The sequence below is a fragment of the Acomys minous genome (genome assembly GCF_964271855.1).
Source record: "Acomys minous genome assembly, chromosome: 2".
NCBI lineage: Eukaryota > Metazoa > Chordata > Mammalia > Rodentia > Muridae > Acomys > Acomys minous.
In genome coordinates this window covers 23,139,967-23,162,069 of record NC_140484.1, presented here as the reverse complement: position 1 = coordinate 23,162,069, position 22,103 = coordinate 23,139,967, and the positions used below count along the sequence as shown (strand labels likewise).

Here is a 22,103-nt window from a genome sequence, read left to right as displayed (position 1 = left end):
ACAGACACTGTAGAACTGAAAGATGCGGCCAATAAGCAACACACCCATTGTGTGGTAGGAATGAAAATGGCCCACATGGGCCCACAGGGAGTGGCACTATTAGGAGGTGTGGCCTGGTTGGAAGAGTGTGTCACCGGGGATGGGCTTTGAGGTTTCAAATGCTCAAGCTAGGCCCAGTGTGTGTGTGTGTGTGTGTGTGTGTGTGTATCTCTCTCTCTCTCTCTCTCTCTCTCTCTCTCTCTCTCTCTCTCTCTCTCCCCCTGCTGCCTGAAGATCCAGGGGTAGCACTCTCAGCTGCTTCTCCAGCACATGTGTTCGGCCCGCAGGTTTCCTACTTCCTGCCATGCCGATAATGCACTAAACCTCTGAACTGTAAGCCAGGCACAATTAAATACTTTCTTTGATAAGAGTTGCCATGGTCATGGTGTCTCTTCACAGCAATAAAATTCTAACTAAGACACCCATGTAATGAAAATACCACAGAAAGTAATTTTTAGGATAAGGAGCCTCCTTAATGTATCTTGTCACCAAGGGTTGCCAAGTGCTAAGATGTCTGAAGTCCTGAGTCCCAATTTGTATCATTTGTGTAGTACTGAAAGTCACAGGTGGAGGACCTGGAGGACTCTGCACACCAGCGTGAACAAGATAAGAACTTACATGCAGTTTTCCTGCAATCTTAGATGTATAGCCTCGTGGTCTCTCTTTATCTTTAAACCTGAAAGCAACAGCGTTCAAGTCCTGAAACAGGAAGTTGATCAATTAGACGTAAGTCAACTATTACTCAAAAAGACATTCTTATTTGAACTATAGGCTTTGTACCCCAATTTTATCATCTTTACACTTATGAAAAGCTGACAGTCCTAGATTTAGGAATGTTTAAGACATGGAAAAATAAATTAAAACTTAATAAGAGGTTTAAAATAAAAACAAAATAGGTCAAAAATTCTAAATGAAAATAAACAGGTAATCTGAAAGGTACCTCGCCTGGGCATTCCAGCACAGGTCTGGGTTTTGTTGTTGTTTTTGTTTTTTCCGTGTCCCCCACCCCCAAAGAGGGTTTATCTGTGTAGTTTTGGCTGTCTTGGGCTCCATTTTGTAGAACAGGCTGGCCTTGAACTCACAGAGCTCCTCCCCAGTGCTGGGATTACAGGCATGTACCACCAAGCCCGGCTCAGGTTTGGAATCCTAGCACTTTAGGAGGCCGAAGAAGGAGGATCAGAAGTTGAAGCTGGCCTGGATGGCAGAGCGATAAATTATGTTTAAAACAAAAAATAGATTCTACTGCCTAGATTACTGAAATGAGTAGTCTAGGGGTCTGAAAACCGAAACAACCTGTGAAATCCAAAAACCCCACGGATGGTGACGTAGAGACCCACTGCTGCCACATTAGAGATTACCGTCATCATTTCCACAAGTAATGATCATACCTTACACTGTACCGAGTTTAACAGGATCGTCCTAGGGCTGGGGACACAGCTCAGTGCTAGGGTGCTTGCCTAATGTGCACAAAGTCCAGTGTTGTTGGAGCCCCAGCACCAGTGGGGAAAAAGGTACCCAATCCAAATACATGTCAGGATTTTGATAGGTCTTTATATATAAAGTATTTCTTTAATCCCTTTTAAGAAAAGCCTTTTAAAATTTGAAAGACAGTCAGGATGCGGTGGTGCATGCCTTTAATTCCAACACTGGGAGGCAGAGGACAGGTGGATCTTTAAATTCAAGGCCAGCCTGGTCTACAAAGCTAGTTCTATGACAGCCAGGGCTGCAAAACAAGACAAAACAAAACAAAACAAAAATAAAAATAAATAAAGTTTGAAAGACAAACGCTTTCTGTTTTATATATTTACAAAAAAAAAAAAGCCAGATATGGTGGTCCAAGTCTTTAATCCCAGCACTAGGGAGGAAGAGGCAGGTAGATAGGAGTGCTCTGTGGATTCAAGGCCAGCCAAGTTTACATAGTTAAACTGTCCCAGAAAGGGGACTTTTCTTTGCATGAAATAAAATCACTTTGAAGAACACAATTATTATACATGAAACAATTCATTGCTTCCTTTAGAAGTCACTATAAAGTTCTGTCACCAGATCCAACAGATTTTATACAGCTTTGGGCAGGAAGTGAGCCAAAGCCTGAAAGGTGCTAGTTCTTCTCCTCAATAGGCTACATGATAACCCCAACCCCTAGACTGTGCCCCCACTAACAAATCAGACTGTAACAACTAAGCCTTAATTAACACAACTATGCATTGCAACAGTTTTGACTTTAATTAGGGAGAAAAGAGAAGCTTAACTGGGCCTTAAAGTTAAATTAGTTCACATATCTTTGTTTTTGAAAAATATGTGCCTTAAGAAAAATTTTGGTGAAACCAAAATACCTTGCACTCCTGGAAAACCCATTCTTGAGGGCCTTCTGCACGTAGCTTCTGAATGTACTGAAACATGTGCAAAATGATATCTTCAACATGTACTGGAAAAAAAGGGCACACTTAAAAAGTCATTCAGTTCTTGAATCCTTCAAGCACGGGCTTACCCCTAAAGTAAATCAGGTATGGGGAGATGGTCCCTTGTAGGGAATGGAGTCCTTGCCTCCCTAAGTCTGGTTTTAGAGATGTCCCACACACAGCCCTCTGGGCCCAGGGATATATGACAGCATAGACATCGGGCAGTAAATGAAAGGCCACATACACGTTTTACCAATATAACATAAAATTAATTGTTAAGGGGCAGGGATTATCACAAACAAAGGCCAAGGTACACATGGAAAACACGACAGATACAGTGTAGGGATTAAAGTGTTTACAGCTTTTTTTTTTCAACCTGAAATGGACCTATGGCATGAGAAATTAGAATGTAAATCCGATCGGTACTTACATAACCCTTCTTCAGTTAAGTCCACATTAATGATAAAAAACATAAAGCCTCTGGCTCCTTCCTTCTGTCCACCAACCAGGGTATTTACCCAGCCTGCAGTAGTCAAAGGAAAAGACAAATATAATCAAATGTGTGGCTTTTCTCTTTTTAAAATCTGTATTTATTAGTCTGTGTGCGTGGAGTATGTGTGTGGTCCATACATGTCAGAACATAACTCGGAGGTCAAAGCACATCTTTGTGGAGTCAGTTCTCTGCTTCCACCCTTATATGGGACACAGGGACAGGACTGGCGTTATTCGGCTGTACGGGACAGGACGCCAGCTCTGGCTTCTTTCCTAACAAGGGGTTTTTAATGTTTATAGTGGAGCTAGCGATGCTGCTCAGCAGTAGACTGCTTAGTTCACACACAGGAAACCCTGGCTTCAACCACACATGCACACACAGGATCCCTATTTTTTTTTTAACATTTACAAAGTATTTATTTGTGTGTGTGTGTGTGTGTGTGTGTGTGTGTGTGTGTGTGTGTATGCACAAGTGTGTAAGTGAGCTGAAGCTATTGGTGCCTACCAGCCTCTTGATGAGTGCTAGGAGGAGAACCCTGGTTCCCTGATACAGCCAAGCACTCTTAAGCTCTAAGCCATCTCTCCAGCCCCAACATTAAAGAATTTAGTTTTATTTTGTGACTGTGTGGGTACGTGTGCCAGTGTGCAAGGGTCAGAGGACAACTTTTGTAAGCTAATTGCCTCATTTCACCACGTGGGTTCCAGGATGTAAACTTATATCAATCATCAGGAGTGGTAGTAAGCTGAACCCTGGTGCTTTATTGGCTGAACCACATGACTGGGCCCCGGGGAGGGATAGATGGAAGTGATGGGGTTTTTTTGCCTTTTTTTTTTCATGTGTACAGGTATGCTAATGCATGGCTGCATGTGTATGGGCACACAAGTGTGGATGCACATACATGTAGGGGCCAACCAAGGCTGACAGGCACCACCGTGTTCACTGGCATCAAACCCAGAGCTCACTGATACAACTAGGCTCCCTAGCCGGTTTGTTCTGGAGCTGGGGTTACAAGAGGACATGTAGAGAGTCCAACCCCAGTCAGTCCTTTAACCATGGGCCATCTCTCCAACCCCCCTCTTTTGGGGGTGGATTTAAGACAGGGTCTCTCTGTGTAGCCTTGACTGTCCTGGACTCACTTTGTAGACTAGGCTGGCTTCGAACTCACAGAGATCTGCCTACCTCTGCCTCCCAACTGATGGGATTAAAGGCATGTGCCACCATCACCAGGCAACCCTCCACTTTTAAAATTACATATATCCTCTCTAGGTGTTCATGTGCGCATGAGTAAGGGGGGGCGGAGAGACAGAGAGAGAGACAGACAGAGATAGAGTGAGTGAGTGAGTGAGTGTGTGTGTGTGTGTGTGTGTGTGTGTCTTGTGCCCACATGTCCCTATTTGTATGTGGGTGTGTCATTTGTATGTCAGTATGCTTGTAGAGATCAAAAGATGGCCTGAGGAAACTGGTTTTCTCCTTCCACCTTGTGGGTCTTGGGGACTGAACTCATGTTGCCAGCCAGGCATGCAGCAAACACCCTTACTAGGTGAGCCATCTCCCCAGCCCTGTTTTTTGATATTTCTGAGACAGAGTCTAGCTATATTACATAGTTCATTTCAGGCTAGCCTGGAACTCCCTTTGCAGCTTAGGCTGGCCTTGGGTTTGCTGTGACTCTGGTGGGCAGCACTACTGCATCCAACTAACATCTATAACATCCATGTGAAGAATAATGTATGCAGTAGCACACAGTAGGTCCCCATAGGGACCTTTGCAAATCATCTCCTTTCTAGATTCTACGTCTTTGTCATCTGATGAATTGAAACAGGTAAATAAGCAACAATACATACAGACACGGTTGGAAAAAAAAGAATCCATCACAGGCTGTTCCTTATTGTTGTGCGACAGAGTCCTAGTGTGTGGCCTAGACTGGTCTTAAACTACGTAGCCCAAGCTGGCCGGGAACTGATGACCTTCCTCAGCTGGGCTTTTACTTCTTTCATCTCTTCATCATTTAAAGCATGACTGAGTAGATGGCTCACGGGCAGAGCACTGGCCTCGTTTATACAAAGGTCTGGATTCAGCTCCAACATGCAGGATGATAACTTTTGAAATAGCTCACCTCCACTGATCAATAAAATACTCAGGGGATAAGGCAGATTTGTGAAAAGGAGGCCTCCTCACCCCCCTCAAAAAAAAAAAAAAAAAGAAAGAAAAGAAACACACTAACAATCACCACTTAACTCAAAACTTCAAACAGTGTCATCCAAAACTCTTCCTCCCGAGGTGACAAGAGGAACCTCGTGAAAGGTGGGGTGGGGGCGTGGGGGCTTACCACACTCAGAAGGTGCTGCCCAAAGACACTTACCCTTCGACTTGAGTTCTGACAACAGGCTTCCCGGACCTTCGTGCCCAATTAGATGACCGAGATAATGACCAGGGTTGGATTTGTAGTACTGCTGAAGGTCTGGGATGGGAAACGTCACATAGAGGTTCCTAATGTCCTTAATGGGTACTATTTTATAAAGTTGCTGGGGAGGGAAAAAAAGACAAATCACAAAATATTTGCTATATACAACTTGCATACAGTGAAATACTACTAGTAATGAAAAAACTGGTTTTGGTTACTCAGCTGCCAGAGTGCAAAGTGGTGACCACAAAGAAATAAATGAGTTGGGTCCTCGTTCAGTGCAACTTTATTATATGGGCTAAGCGATCCGGGCTTGGTGCCCTAGATCCTGAGACAGCTTTGGACGATTGCCTTCTGGCACTGATAACACTTTTAATAGCCTGCCAAGGTCACGGCTACCCAAACTATTTTTAGCATGCAAAGACCAAAATGTATTGGAGCATTTTCATCAGTGCATATTTCTAACACACATAAAATTGATTTAATTGCCATGCCGATTACGCTCACAATAAAAAAATAACAGAATGTCTGCACTTACTTTAAGGTGCTCTTCTTGGAAAGGGTGCTCAGGAAATTCAGGCAAAGGGACGTTTTTATTCTCTACTTCAGAAAATAACTTCACCACCAGATTAGTCAGGTCGTCTAAAGATTCTACAAGAGACAAAGATAGAAAAAGAATTTAATCAATCAGAGTTTGAAGCACAGACAGAATTTAAGGCCTTAAAACCTTCTGAAATGTCTTATGGTTTTAAAAGAAAAACCTGAAAAAATAAGATTAAAAAGTCCCTGTATCCAATAAAGATAAAGCAGTCAGAGCCTACCAGTGTCCTCACTGCATCGAAAGTGGCTATACAGCCCTGAGAAGTATGTCTCACTCACAGCCACTTCTGCTGTATAGACTCCAAATACCCAGGCAGTCTTCATAATATATCACCTCGCACATATATATATCATCATGCAATAAATTCAAAACAAATGTCAAAGACAACAGAACACTTAGCTGTATTCCTGGCTGGCTTGGAGCTTACTTTGTAGACCAGGCTGGCCTGGAATTCACAGAGATCCACCTGCCTGTCTCGCAAGCGCTGGGACTAAAGGTGTACACCACCACAAGCAACTACTTAGCTGTGTTTAGGAAAATGTGCGTAGTAAGACAGCAGGCAGACCAGGGATTCACTGTCATATGAGAAGTAAGCTCAAGAATGAAAGGAACACAATTTATGCAAGATATGTCAGGTGGCCAGGCTTGGAGCCACACACCTCTCATCCCAGCTGGAGGGCATCTCTGGAGGGTTTTGAGTTCTAGGCCAATCTGGGCTACTTATTTTAAGTGTTGCAAGGAAAAATAAAATGTCAGGGGACATCTTTACGCATTGATGGAACATAAAACTTGAAGCATGGTAGGCTGCCAACTCTTTTGTCAACATCAAGTACTAGTGATAGCAAACTCCTTAAAACAAGGTTCTACACCAAGTATGCGGTAGCTCTCCAGGGTTTGTACCCTTAAAGCACAAACCACAATGGGGCTTCTTTTTGTTTTTTTTTAAACATTTATCTATTTTATAAGTATTTTGCCTGTATGTATGTATGTATGTATGTATGTATGTATGTATGTGTACCACGTGCATGCCTTGTGCCAATGGAATCAGAAGAGTAAGTCAAGATCCTCTGGACTAGCGATGAGCCACCATGGGGGTGCTGGGAACCGAACTCAAGTCCCCTGCAAGAGAAACAAGTGCTCTTAAGCACCGAGCCATCTCTCCACCCCAAGGTAACTTTTCAAAGGTAAGGCATCGGAGTAACACAGCGCAGCCTGACTTTCCCACTAAGCTGAGAGCAGAGAAACTGAGTCTCATAACTTTGTGACACCAGTACTTGGCAACTTCAGGGTCCACACTTGATCACTACTTATTTGCCAAATGTTTGGATAGTTGGTGCCTTTCCAACTAGAGAAACAGCTACACCAAAGAGAGAAAACAATGTTTTTATCCTTTTGTGACGGAGACCCTTCCGCATGGCTAGTCTACAAATGTGAGGACACCTCCCAGATGCCTCCACTGAGTTCAGTCAGAAGCCAGTTAGGCTGGAGGTGCTGTGAACTGACCAGGAAGACTGGGAGGCAGAGGCAGTCAGATCTCTGTGAGTTCCAGGAAAGCCAAGGCTGTTACACAAAACAAAACAAAACAAAACAAAACAAAACAAAAAAACAAAAGGAGGAAAGATCTGACTTTTAGATCCTTCTCTATCACACCCACAAAATCACAAACCCTGAAGGCGGAGCTCATGGTTAATGCAGCTGTTGCCATTGTATTTGTACAAAAATATTGACAGAAATCGTGTATTTTAATCTAAGATACTAAATAGCATTTAGGTACCTATTCTCCAGGAATGGGTTCTACATATCCAGTAATATTAAATACTCGTTAGCTAAACGGGTGCATATTTGGCCTTCAACGTACAGAATCTGAGTTCTAACTGTTACACCACCTTACACTTTTACTATCTGTTTTTCCATTTTGTCTCGTATCCAACCCAAGGGCGACTATTTTTAATTTTGGGCCAGGCTCTCATCTATAATCTCATCAGTTATTTCTTTTTTTTGTTTTTGGGTTTGTTTTTGTTTTGTTTTTTGAGACAGGGTTTCTCTGTGTAGCCTTGGCTGTCCTGGACTCGCTTTGTAGACCAGGCTGGCCTCGAACTCACAGCGACCCTCCCGCCTCTGCCTCCCAAGTGCTGGGATTAAAGGCGTGCGCCACCAAGCCCGGCTCATCTACAATCTCAACACCTGGGAGGTGGGAGCAAGACCATGAACTGGAGGCCAGGCTGCTGCACACAGTGAGACCATAACTCACATAACAGTAAAAGCAAATCACCTTCAGAAAGACTAGGGCAGCTGAAAGTCCCATATACCACCAGCAACACGGAGCAGCAGCCATGTCCGAACCCAGCACTACTCAAAGCAAATCAAAACCAAAACGCAATGGTTTGACAGGGAAGCTGTATAGTCTCGGGGATCTGCACCTTGAAAAATAAACCTTTGGTGCTTACAGGCACTTCCCGCGCCTACTGTCCTCAATGTTTTCATTTCATTTGCAGATTGTTAACTGCTATAAGGTCAACTCTGTCTCTCTCCCACTGTCTCCTCTCCTTGCTTTTACATATTTAGAAAACCCACCAGCAACTCACATCTTCTTCAGGTCTCCACTTCAAGCCTCCAACCTTCTTCCAGGAAGACAGCGAGCTTATAAGTAACATCCTCACCTGCGGCTCATTTTCATCATTTTCATGACTATGCGCAGATAAACGCCCATACCTCATATCCTTCTAATACTTTGTAAGCAGTCAAAATGGACAAAGAAACAAAAACCGCTCTACCAGTTGTCTGAGTGTTTCGAGTTCTTACCTCGACCTAAAACACAGATCGCCATCAGATTGGACGAATAATACGTAGAGTGAAATTTCAGGAGTTCTTCCCTTACATCGATGCCTTCTTGGTTGGGCCGAGTCTCTAGAGTGTATTTGTTTCCTAAAAATGGACAGAAAGGCGTTTCTTAGAAAAGGCAAACTTTGTAAACCTTATAGTTTCATTATTCGCTGGGTGATGGTGGCACAGTCAGGAGGCAGAGGCAGGTGGATTTCTGAGTACAAACAAGGCCAGCCTGGTCTACGGAGGGAATTCTAGGGCAGGCAGGACTACACAGTGGAACCCTGTCTCAAAAAACCAATAATAAAAATAAAATAAAATAAAAATAGTTTCATTATTACTGACATTGCTTTATGATGAACTTAAAGAAACTAACACAGGGCCAGAGAGATGGCTCAGAGGTTAAGAGCACTGACTGCTCCTCCAGAGGTTCTGAGTTCAATTCCCAGCAACGACATGGTGGCTCACAACCGTCTATAATGTGATCTGATGTCCTCTTCTGGCCTGCTGGTGTATGTGTAGGCAGAGCACTGTATACAAAATAAATAAATAAATAAATAAATGAAACTAACACATACATTAGTCAACTATGTTTGAATGTGAGCTGAATAAACAGGGCAGGGCAATACAGTAAAAACAGGTCATTAATTTTATTTGTTTGTTTGTTTGAGGCAGGGTCTCTGTAGCCCTGGCTGCTCCAGAATTCAAGGTGAAGACCAAACTGGCCTTGAACTCAGAAGTCTGCCTGCTATTGACTCTTGAGTGCTGGGGTTAAAAGCTCACCCACTGACTAATTTTCAACTAGAGTTTTCCATACAGAACTAAAAAATGTTATAGGAACGCTTTGTTTCTTGGGCTAGGCATGGTGACATATGCTTATAATCCTACAAGTCAGGAGGCTGAGGTAGAAGGCATGCAAACTCAATTACATAGAGAGTTTGAGGTTAAACAGTAAGGCTGTGTCTCACACAACAGCAAACAAACAGCAAACAACAACAACCATCTGCAGTACCTAGGTATTATGACCACATTTTAGATACAGTGAGATCCACTGGCTTGCCACTCACACCTGCTTTCGTATTCAATTCCCTGTGCATCCTATAATTAATTGAACAGACTCACTGGAGGACCTTTTGGGAATTTACCACGTTACTTGTGGAAAGAAAAGAACAAATTTACTATTTTGAGAAGAAACATTACATTTGTGGTGTAAAGTCTCATGGGTTTCACCTAAATTGGGGGAAAAAATAGGATGTGGTGTTATTCTTATACCTTGTCAAGCAATGCGGATATACACGGTGTGCTGGTGTAAGCTCTCTTATGAGAGGTAGGGTAAGACTGCATGTCGGAACCAATGACATTCCGTAATAAAGACCCTGTAAATTAGGGACTGCTGCTATAGTAGCACAAAGAGACACATGTATTCTGAACGGTAAAAGAATAAACACTATAGCTAGAAAAGTAGGAAAGAAAGCCGAAGGGTCCTGGTGACCTTCTCCCACGTGTAGAGAACAGTGTGGGCACAGCTAAACAACCAGCAGGTCAGTCTCCAGACACACTGCCCTAAATAAGCGCTAATTCAGCTGGGTCACTTGTACCACATTAAAATGCTGCCACTTGGATGTGACTCCTATCTGGCTCTGTCAATACTAAAGCGAGCCCTAGCTCTGCACTGAGGACATCAGGGGTTGCTGGCTGTGACCCTTTCACCCTGGGTCTGCTGGAAGAAAGTCCTGCCTTGGCTGGCATTCGTGACATTCAGGAATTCTTGTCCTGACTCCATCAGGTGAAAACTGAGTAACTTTGGAAAGGCCTCCGGAATTCTCAAAGAGGCCACTTTGCCACTGTGAAGGCAGACAACTTAGGTTGTTTCAGAGCTTAAGACCTAGTATGAGGAGGGCTGGGGACGCAGCTCAGTGCAGGAGAGCGCCTGTCCAGCATGCGCGCGGCAAATCCTCAACACGAGGCAAAGGATGCGAGGTGTATGTGAAGAGGGTCTTGAAAACTGCGAAATCCATTAAACGCCCTGTACGTTTTCACTATAACAATCAGTTTAAGTTTTACTTAACGCAAAAAAAGTGTGCAAACAGTGCTAATGTATGGCATATTTTCATTTTAACAACATCTGAAACTGTATCGAAGACAACAAAAATAATCCTGTAAAGAGTACTAGTAACCCAAATGCTAATTTTCAAGAGGCTAGCTTATATTTTTTTTTCCTACTTGTGAGAAGGAATCAGTGTGATGTTTCCAATATCTGTCTATGGAACAAGATCCAGGCCAGCCAAGGCAACAGGGTGAGAACATGTTTCAGAAATAAAATAGTAATGACCAGAACGGAAGTCAGAGGCACATAGGCTAGGAAGGCTTTGAAATAGAAACGTCGCCCCAACCCAGGACCAGGAATGAATAGCTCTGCACAGTATTACACTGGGAGTCCTAATTCTTCATGGATGGTTACACTATGGAAGCAGAGATCTGACCCCCAAGCCGCACTGCAGCTTTCAGCAGTGTGACCGAGGCCTCCCTTGTTAATGACTCTAAAATGTAAAAATCACATTCCTGGATTACTACAAAAGAGCCCAGTGACAAAACCGGTCAATGAGTGAAACCTGGAAACACTTAGGTCGAGCTACCGGTTCTGATTTCTAGCACGAAGCCACGTAAGCCTCTGCCAACTGGATTGTTGCTAGCATGGAAACCCAGAGTGGAATTAGCACACCTGCGATCAGGAACTGGGCAGCACCGGCATGCCTGTGACCGACAGGCTCCACTCTGCACATATGTGGTACTGAAGCTTTTTCCCTCACTGGCTTTATATCATATATATAATCCCTACCTATCCACTTTAGTTAAATAAAAATGAAAGTAAGTATGCTTGGTCTGCATACTGCAAAATAACAGCTGGTTTACTTGCATAGTTTACTAAGTGTGTGTGTGTGGTCAGAGGACAACGTGCAGGAATTACCTCTCTCTTTCTACCGCGTGGTCCCCTGGGATCAAAGCCAGACTTGGCAGGAACTGCCTTGATGGGCTAAGCCATCGCACTGGCCCAACAGCTGGTTTTAGAATGGAATACACCAGAACTCTGCTTTACACTGTATTCAGAGTGGAAGCTTTGGGGCTGGTTTTACATTTCTTTGTAAATCTAATCCGATCTGGGAGCTGAAGAAATGGCCTGGCAGTTGTAAGAAGTCAAGGTGTGTTCCAGCTCTCCCATCAGGCTACTCCCCACTGCCTTATAATTCCAGAAGACCTGACACCCTCTTCTGGCTTCTGCAAGCACTCACACACATACACACACACAGATATACACATAAAAAATGGTCAATGTTCATAAAGATGTTACATTTAAAATTAATGATTCTGCTGGGCCTGGTGGCACACACCTCTAATCCCAGCACCTGGGAGGCAGAGGCAGTTGGATCTCTGTGAGCTCAAGGCCAGCCTGGTCTACCTAACAAGTTCCAGGATAGCCAGGGCTATGTAGAGAAACTCTGTGTCCAAAAATAAATAAATAAATAAATAAGTAAGTAAAAGAGTATTGATTCCTTTAAAGTCCTGATTTCTTTGTAGTCTAATCTCTGTATTTATCACCCAGTAATACCATCAATAAATATATCTATAAATTCTTTACAAAATGAATTCAATCAACACCTGCCATTTTGTGCAAACACAGAAGAGAATAATTAGGATCAAAATGGATAAAGACCTAACAAAAGACTTCTAGAAAACAATGGAGAAAAGCCTCTTGCTACTGGCTATGGCAATGACTTTTTAATATCATATGATAGATCTAAGCTACATAAGCCAAATAAATACATCAATCTAATAAATCTTTACATAGAAAAGCAAAATGAAAAGGCAACCTATGGTCTGGTAAAAAATCTGCATATAGAAGATGTAATATTGAATTAACATTAAAATTTGTAAAGAACACTCTCAACTCCGTGGCAGGAAAACAAACAGCCTGATCAATTATGGGCAAAGGAGGCCAGATATAGTGGTTCATGCCTGTAACCCCAGCACTGAAAAGGCCAGCCTGGACTGCACGTGAGTCTGGGGCCAGTATGGACTACACAAATAACACACACAACTGTAATCACAGCACTCAGAAGGCTGAGGAAGGAAAACTGTGATTTCAAGGCATGAACTAAACAGGCAACCTGGTCTTAAAATACCAAACATAGATAATAAATCAATAAAGCCAACAAACCAATAAAAACAGTCTAGGTAAAGAAAATGTTTGTTCACACAGCATTCAATAAATCATCAAGGTAGGAGGAAGAAGGAAAAAAAGAGTGGATGATCTTGGAAAACAATGCCTGATTTGATTCCTGGGAAATTTTGGGTTTACCTCACCTGCCCACCTGAACTTTATTTAACCCTGCAAGTTCAGACAATACCCTTTACATTCTGAGAAATGAAAAAATAACCTGTCAACTGACAAAGTAAACATGGCCCCATAACCCTGTAACTTGTTACGTAACACTACATAACAACAATTAAGAGCAGTGTCATCCATAGCAGAAACACAGCCTCACCCGCAAGCCCTTCCCACTTGCTTCTTGTCCACCCATGTGTCAAGCAGAGCCACCCACTCTGACTTCCTCTTGATCTCCTTCCCAGGTGACTATACCCAGCTGCTCTCAGTGTCTAAAGGGTTAAACTGGAGAAACAGATCACTCAAAAATAATCTCAACTACATTTTTTCCTTTCTTGTTCCCAGCCGGCTCATAAAAATACTCAACTATTCCCACTTTAGTTTCTGTGGACAGGGAAAACAAGAACTCACAACCCCCAAAACCAACATGGAAGAACAAAAAGGATCCAATTTATTAAAAATTACAGAACTAAGCCGGGCATGGTGGTGCACGCCTTTAATCCCAGAAGTCAGGAGGCAGAGGCAGGCAGATTGCTGAGTTTGAGGCCAGCCTGGTCTACAAAGTGAGTCCAGGACAGCCAAGGCTACACAGAGAAACCCTTTCTCAAAAAACAAAAAACAAAACAAAACAAAATTACAAAATTAAAACCAAAGGTATGAAAGAAAAAAGGAGAAAAACCAGGTATTCAGGTTTAAAAAGAAATATGGTGATCAGGCCTGTAACCCCAGCACTTGGGAGGTCAAGTCAGGAAGATCAGGAGTTCAAGATCACCTAATCTTCTCCACAGAGTGTGATAAAATCAGTCTGAGAAACAAAGGACATTAAGACAGAGAGACAGAGAGAGAAAGAAAGAAAGGAGGAAGGGAGGGAAGAAAGAAGGGAGGGCGGGAGTTTGGTTTCCATAAGAGTCTACAATTAGGAAGCCACTCTGCCAACCTTTCTAACTGGAGCTTCTACAAACACCTAATTCTGTAGTTACGTCAATTTCTCTGGATGCTACTATATGTCTAGGAAATAGTATCTAAACTTAAAGACATTAATTTAGACAATAAACAAATGTATAAGTATACTAAACAACATATTATCATTGCTTTATATGGTATACTAACTAAAGCATTTTTAAAAGCACAATAACCAGGGTTGGGGATTTATCTCAGTGGCAGAGTGCTTGCCTAGCAAGCCGAGGCCCTGGGTTCATTCCTCAGCCCTGGGGGGGGAAAAAAAGCAATAATAACCATGTTGGGTAACTGCTTGTAATTCCAGCAGTAAGGAAGCTAACGAAGGAAGATTTGAAATTTGAAGCTGGCTTAGGCTGCAGAGTGAGACCCGGTGTCAAAATAAACCAAAAACAAAGAGTCAGGAATGTTTGTCCAACATGCCTGACGCCCTGGTTACTGACCCATGCAGGACTCTAACTGTCCTGCTCCTGAAATGCAGAGACTCCTACCTGAACAGGAATTAGCTACAATGAAAAACTCTAAAACTAAACTCTGCAGAGAAGCCACGAGATACAATCAGATCAAGGAGTGCAGCAGCTGTCGCGTGATGGTGACTAACCTGTCCCAAATTTGCTGAAGGGGTGATTGGGATTCCCCGTGGCTTTTTCCAACTGGAACAGTCTCCAGGCATCGTTCATCACATTTTTCTCATGTTCGGAATCAACTGCATTCACCTCTCTGTCTTTACAACTTGCATCAAACAAGGGGCACAGGAAAAACTGGGCAAACCTAAAAAACGCAAAACAGAATTGCCGACTTGAGAACTGTGATTTTAAAAGAACAGCTTTTAAAATATTTTTGAAACCTATTAGATAGTTTATATGAGTTACTGAGATAAGAAGAAATTGGGGACTGGGGATTGGGGACATGGGGACATAGTTCAGTGATAGAATACTTGCTTAGAATGCACAAGACCCAAGAAGAAATTTAGGGCTGTGAGTGATGGTGGACACCTCTAATCCCAGTACTCAGGAGGCAGAGGCAGGCACCAAGTGAGAGGCCAGCCTGGTCTACACAGTGAGTTTCAGGACAGCCAGGGACACAGTGAAACCTTGTTTTGTTTAAGAGAGAGAGAGAGAGAGAGAGAGAGAGAGAGAGAGAGAGAGAGAGAAATATTGTTGTAAGAAAAAGGAATATAAAAGAAGTTCTAAGTAATAGCAGAAAAGTACAATATTAGACAGATGTAAATTCAGAGGTGTTGATCTCTCCAGAGATGCTAAAATTAGTGAAAATATAAATACAGTAACATCAAAAGGTCAAAACTGACTTTAAGAGACAGATGTAGTATATTTAAGATTTGCAGTTTGACATGTCTTTGAAACTTAAGTTTTCTCAAAAGAGGAGGGGGAAGCAGTTGGTAACTCATCGTCAACCTTATATATGTAGCCATTCAAATGGATCAGCAAGTAAAAGCGCTTGCCATGTAAGCATGACAACCTAAGCTTGATCCCAAGAACCCACAGTAGAAAGAGAAAACCAAACCCCAAATGTTCTCCTCTGGCTTCTGTACATGCATTAAGGGATGTGCACACACTCCACCCCCAATGCACACATCACTCTCACACACACACACACACACACACACACACACACACACACACCAGTATACACATCACATACATGCACACACATTTACATACTAACACATACCCTTACACACATATTACACACACATCATACACACAAACATACTAATAATTTAAAGGAATATTTTAAATATCTTAAATGTACAGCCCGCAAGGAAATCTCATTAAAACTCAGCACAAACAAATTAAATGACTGAATTTTAAAAGGTATGATTTGAATTTTAGAAAAACTTTAATTAGTAGGAAAACAGTGCAATGAAAAACCTCAAGTATGTCACAACAGTCTGACTAACTCATAATTATGAGCTTATATGAAATAGTAAATAGTCTATGAATTTTTTATCAAGCATCAATTCAACAAATAACATGGTATGTAACTCTAACATATACAACCAATATATCTTTCTTGAGCCCATAGGACTACTCTTTTAGAAGTCCTGAGTTCAATCCCAGCACCCACAAGTATCTACAACTGTTGTCCTACTGACATCTGATGCTCTCTTCTGGTGTACATACAGGAAAAACACCCATATACATACATGAAATACATGTAAAGGTGCCTGCCACCAAGTCTGATGACCTGAGTTCAATGCCCAGGATCCATACAGTAGAGGGAGAGAAAGGCCTCTCAAGCTGTCCTCTGACTTCTACATGCACCCTAACACATGTGCACTACTCCCATATGCCCACAAAGCATTTACAAGTAATTAAAATTTTTTTAAATAAAAGAAATTTTACTGTCCTAGCGGAGCCTGCTCCATAAAAGTAGGTGCTGGGAGCCAAACCCAGATCTTTACAAGAGCAACAAGCGTTCTTATCGCTGAGCCATCTCTCCAGGCCCTGTCATAGGTTATTCTTTACCATGCATTAAAAATACAAGTCTGGTTAGAATGAGAAGGGCTAGTGAGAATTTTATAAGTCAATATAATATTTTATAGGCCTAAAGGCCAGTTTACAGTTGTGCCATTATTTTCCTTCTACCATGAAGTAAATATGTGCCATCTCTCATAACCTTTTCTGCTTTATAAAACGCAGTGTGGGGAGGCACATTGGTTAAAACCTCTCTCTCTCTCTCTCTCTCTCTCTCTCTCTCTCTCTCTCTCTCTCTCTCTCACACATACACACACACACACACACACACACACACACACACACGTGCATATACAAGGGCACATATTTTGGTTTTTCAAGACAAGGTTTCTCTGTGTAGCCCTGGCTGTCTTGGAACTCTATGTAGACCGGGCTGGCCTCGAACTCAGAGATCCACCCGCCTCTGCCTCCAGTGCTGGGATTAAAGGTGTGTGTCCCCACAGCCCAGCATATATGTATGTTTTAAAGATGGGGTCTCACTATACTGTTCTGGCTGGTCTGGAACTCACAGGGATCCATCGATCTCTGCTTACAGAGGGCTGGGATTAGAAGCATTCAACAAAACATCTTTTCTTTAAAAAAAAAAAACTACTTTATGTATCTTGGGCAGCATGGAGAGAGGAATGCATGTGGAGGTCAGAGGGCGACTTGCAGGAGTGAATTTTCTCCTTCCGTCATGTGGATCCTAAATCAAACTCAGGTGGCAAGGGCCATCACCCACTGACCACCAGCCCTACAATAGCTTTGTTAAACTATAAAACTGTGACGTCATCTTTATAAAACAATAAGTACTATTTTTATTCATGTGAGTTAACTGTACGAAGTTCAATAATTTGCAAAGCATTCGCTATTACCTGTCCAGGGCTCCTTCCAAGTGTTCATGGGAAACATCGAAATAATAATTGGTATGCTCTCCACTGGTAAATGCGTTGGAACTTCCAGCATGTTCACTGAGAAACTGGCTATATTCATTTTCTTTAGGATATTTCTTGGTTCCCAAAAACAGCATATGTTCACAAAAATGACTTAAGCCAGGAATATTTGGAGGGTCTGACAATGAACCTGAAAGAGAACACACACATAATTAATCCCTTTTTAATGTTAAAGGTTAGTAAACGGAGATGAATTATGCGTTGTTTGAGATTCTTAACACGTGAGAGTTAAGTGAGGGTGCCCTGAAATGGCATTATTTAGAAAGTAAGCAAGAAGGTCTAGATTCTAGTCCCCGCCTGGACGTCACTCAGGGGGCAACACAGCGCCAACTGTGTGACATCTCTGAGGAGGCTGGTCTGAGGAGCCACACAGGTTGCTTACTTCTAACTTTCTGTTTGCTGTTATTTTGAGATAGAGTATGTATGCGCCCCACGCCGGGTCTCAAACTTGCAGCAATCCTCCTGCCTCTGACTCCCAAGTGCTAGTGTTAAAAATGTGAGCCACTACACCCAGCGAAGCTGTGAAATTTTAAGCAAAATCCTTTGTTTCTCTTGTCATTTATATATTCCCATCTCAGTCCTTTGTATGCAAATTAGGTATTTGCAGCCTGGTCTACACAGTAGGATCCAGATCAGCCAGGCCTACACGATAGAGACCCTTATCTAAAAAGCAAAACAAGCCAACAAACAAAACCAAGAAAGAAATTAGGTTTTGCAAAACATTTCATTAAGGTAAGTAGTAGTTATTTGTTCACTGTTAACCTTATTTCCCCAACACTAAAATGTCACCAAATTAAAGCTTTTATTTAAAAAAAAAAAAACACTAAACTAAAAGAAATATTTTCCCATTAAGCATATATATGTGTAGAAGATAACAGGACTAAAGTGACACTATATACAGAAGAAATGTATACACAAGAATCTATAAAATAGGTGCATGCCTTTCATCCCAGCCCCCGGGGAGGCAGAGGCACTCTGAGTTCGTGGCCAGCCTGGTCTACAGAGCGAGACCCAGGATAGCCAGGGCTACACAGAGAAATACTGTCTCAAAAAAGCCAGAAAAGAAAAGAAAAGGAATCTACACAATAGCAAGTTAAATATACCAGAGAAAATAAGTACTGGCTTAGAGGATGGAATGAAATTTCTTCACTGCTAAGTCACCTGAGCTGGCAACCTAACAGGACCCTATTAGATATGTTCCAGGCCAACCTGGGCTAATAATGAGACCGTGTCTCAAAATACCACACGCAGGCACAGTGCCTTATGTCTATTATCCCAGCATTGGAAAGGCAGGAGGATCATGTCAAATCTGAGGCCAACATGTGCAACACAGTGAATTTTAGGTTAGTTGGGCTATAGAATAAGGCCCTGACTCAAATAAATAAACAAATAAATAAATAAATAAAACCCAAAACAAACAGCAAAAATAATGAGAAGAAACAAAAATGTGATAACTATTGGGTGTTTACACTAACAGCACCGTCTATGCAATGCTATTCCACTGAGTCATTCACAAGACTAAGCTGTACCTATGTGCACATCGAGCGCTGCCGATGACTTGTCCGTGGTGGGATCGCTGATGAGAAGCACTTTGATACCATTGGCCAGCTCCAGTCCACGATACTCTCTTTTGTCTTCAGGAGACTTGACAATGTGGTCTTCTATTCTCTGGATGGCTGGGTTACTCATTGTGATGTAAGTCTTTTTTTGGAAACTAGAAAGAAAAGCATATTTGTTATATAGTGACTGTTAACTTTAAGAAAAGAAAAGAAAGAGGGCAGGGTGGTGGTGGTGCTGTCTTTAAATCCCAACACTTGGGACGCAGAGGCAAGAGGATCTCCAAGCTTCAGGCCAGCCTGGTCCACACATCAAGTTCTAGCCAAGCCTACACAAGAGAAACCTTGTCTCAAAAAACAAAAAGAGAAAGAGAAAGAAAGAAAGATAGAAAGGAAGGAAGGAAGGAAGGAAGGAAGAAAATAAATCAAGCCAATTCATATAACATCATCCAAAAAAAAAACAAAAAAACAAAACAAAACACCTGGCTGTAGCTTCTGTTGTTGCAGCTCCTGCTGCCAAGAGCTGACCTGCTCACACACACACAGCTAAGCTTGCTTTCCCACTGAGCCCAGAAGGAAGGAAGTGCTTTATAGGCTACTTACAGGGTGTGGCACAGCCATCCCTCCTCTCCTCCTATCTCGATGAGCAGTTCAATGGGACCTGACACAGGATAAGCTGGTCCGTGTGCTCCTACAACTGGGTTTTCAGTTACCAAAAACTACCATACGTATTCCAAAGGGATCGACTAGAGGCTAAGGTGAGAGGTTGGGTAAGAGGAGTCTTTACTAAATCAGCCAAATTGCTCAGCTTGATGGATTCCATGATAAGGCTGAGCAGGAACTGCTGAGTCTCACACACATGGGTTTGGAGCACACAGAACAGCCTCCATGAAGAATAATGCTATGAAATATTTTAAAGCAAGAAAAAAAAAAAGCTGCCTTATGAAAGCCACAAAAGCCAGGACATGTAATAAATGAAAAGTTACCCCCTCAAAAAAACAAAAACAAAAACAAAACTAAACTAAAGCTGGGCACAGTGCACATACCTTTAAGCCCAGCACTCAGGGAGGCAGAGGCAGAGGCAGGTATATTGCTGTGAGTTCAAGGCCAGCCTGGTGTATAAAGAAAGTCCAGGACAGCCAAGGTTATACAGAGAAACCCTGTCTCCAAAAAAAAGGGGGGGGGGGAGATAAGAAAAGTCAGGGGCACCCTAAGTGACTTTTGTAATCTGCAGAAGCACTGACTGCCAGGACAGGAGTAACCTAGACACCTTGTCTGTCAGAGGGCTTCCTTGGGCAAGTCCTTTCTTCTCTAGGAAGGCTGGAGGCAGTGATGGAAAAAGAGCCACGAGCACATGGGCCCCTGCAGGGTGTGTGCTGGGGTTGGTAGAGTGAAGGAATTCCAGATCTGGGGGTTTTGCATGGGTTGGTTTGGTTTTGCTTTTTAAAGTAGTATAGATGGTACTTTTGTCTAACTGGGAACTGCTTAAGAGGCAAAACATTAAACTGACTAGTCCGAACAGTGAATCAGGTAAAGCCAAAAGCAGACCTGAAACTGTGAATTAGGAATGAGGCTACGCTGGCTCCCTGGCTTCTTACTCAGAAGACAGAAGTAGGTCTTCAAAGACTGACAGCCAGGGCTGCTGATGTAGCTCAGAGGTAGAACACTGCATGCATAAAGCCTTGCCCACCAGATCATCCAAACATGACAACAAAAAAACAACTGACCAATAGCCAGACATAAGGCTTAAACCGCAGGGAACAGAAGTGGGCTCGCAGTTATTTGGATAAAATATTGTGTTAAAACCTCAAGGCATGGGTTTGTGAGATGACTCAGTAGCTACGCCCCTGCCACATAAGCAGGAGGCCCTGAGTTCAGACCCGTGGGTGAGGCGGCTCGCCTTTAATTCCAGTCTCTCAAGGTGGAGTCTGGAGATCCTCAGATCAAGCTGCCTAGCAAGACTAGTTAGTCACTTGGGAAACGCTGGGTTTGGTGGAGAGACCTCCTCACTTTATCAGCTGAAGTGGAAGAACACTCAAGGAAGAGCTCTGACGTCTATCTTAGGCTTACACACACACACACACACACACACACACACACACACACACACACACACACGCTTGTGCACCCCCCACATATACACATGTGCCCACATATATACAAAGCATGCATACACACATGCACACTATACATATATGCGGACATAGAAAGGGGGCGCCTCAGGCAATAAGAGAAAATTCTAACCTTTTTTTTTTTTTTAAACAGAATGCCTTCCTCTCTGAAACTATATTTATTTATGTAAGTGATCAGAATAAAAGCTGTTCAACCAGCCGGGAGGTAGTGGCACACACCTTTAATCCCAGCACTCGGGAGGCAGAGGCAGGCGGATCGCTGTGAGTTTGAGGCCAGCCTGGTCTACAAAGCAAGTGCAGGACAATCAAAGCTACACAGAGAAACCCTGTCTCAAGGGGGGAAAAAAAAAGCTGGTCAACCAAAGAGATTTGCTATTAGCACAGTCTCATGTATCTTCCTTTCAGAAATGATATTTGGATTTTGTTTGGTTGAGTTTTGTTTTCTTTACACAGACCAAGCAAGCTATCCTCAAATTCACTATCTTCTTGTCTCAGTCACTCAAGAATGAAGACTACAGATGTGCGCCACCATTTTGGGTTTTTTTTTCCCCCTTTTCGAGACAGGGTCCCTCTATGTAGCCTTAGTTGTCCTGGACTTGCTTTGTAGACCAGGCTGGCCTCAAACTCACAGCGATCCGCCTGCCTCTGCCTCCCGAGTGCTGGGATGAAAGGCCTGTGCCACCATGCCCGGCTTCCATTTTGGGCTTTTAAAGATCAATACTATAAGTAACGCTAAATGTATGACACTAGTTTTAAAGATCACATAATGCAGGACAAGAGAGATGGCTCTGCGGCTGAGAGCACTTGCTGCTCTTGTAGAGGTCCCAGGTTTGCTACCCAGAACCCACCTAGTGGCTCATAACTCCAGCTTCAGATGTTAAGACCCCT

General features: G+C 42.7%; 1 protein-coding gene across 4 annotated transcripts in view; it reads right to left on the bottom strand.

Moving 5' to 3' along the window:
- IDE (insulin degrading enzyme) overlaps window positions 1-22,103 on the bottom strand; it is a 97,200-nt gene that overhangs the window by 46,414 nt on the left and 28,683 nt on the right. For 3 of the 4 annotated variants that reach the window (XM_084763803.1, XM_084763802.1, XM_084763805.1), the window contains exons 2-10: window positions 19,057-19,241; window positions 17,450-17,657; window positions 14,699-14,868; window positions 8,736-8,858; window positions 5,871-5,983; window positions 5,291-5,453; window positions 2,869-2,961; window positions 2,373-2,464; window positions 658-738 (exon numbers count right to left, since the gene is read on the bottom strand). In XM_084763803.1, coding sequence (XP_084619929.1) covers window positions 658-738; window positions 2,373-2,464; window positions 2,869-2,961; window positions 5,291-5,453; window positions 5,871-5,983; window positions 8,736-8,858; window positions 14,699-14,868; window positions 17,450-17,657; window positions 19,057-19,241 — 1,228 coding nt within the window. Of the gene's footprint in view, window positions 1-657; window positions 739-2,372; window positions 2,465-2,868; window positions 2,962-5,290; window positions 5,454-5,870; window positions 5,984-8,735; window positions 8,859-14,698; window positions 14,869-17,449; window positions 17,658-19,056; window positions 19,242-19,565; window positions 19,646-22,103 lie in introns of those variants that run through there. The other variant, XM_084763804.1, reaches the window with a different exon arrangement.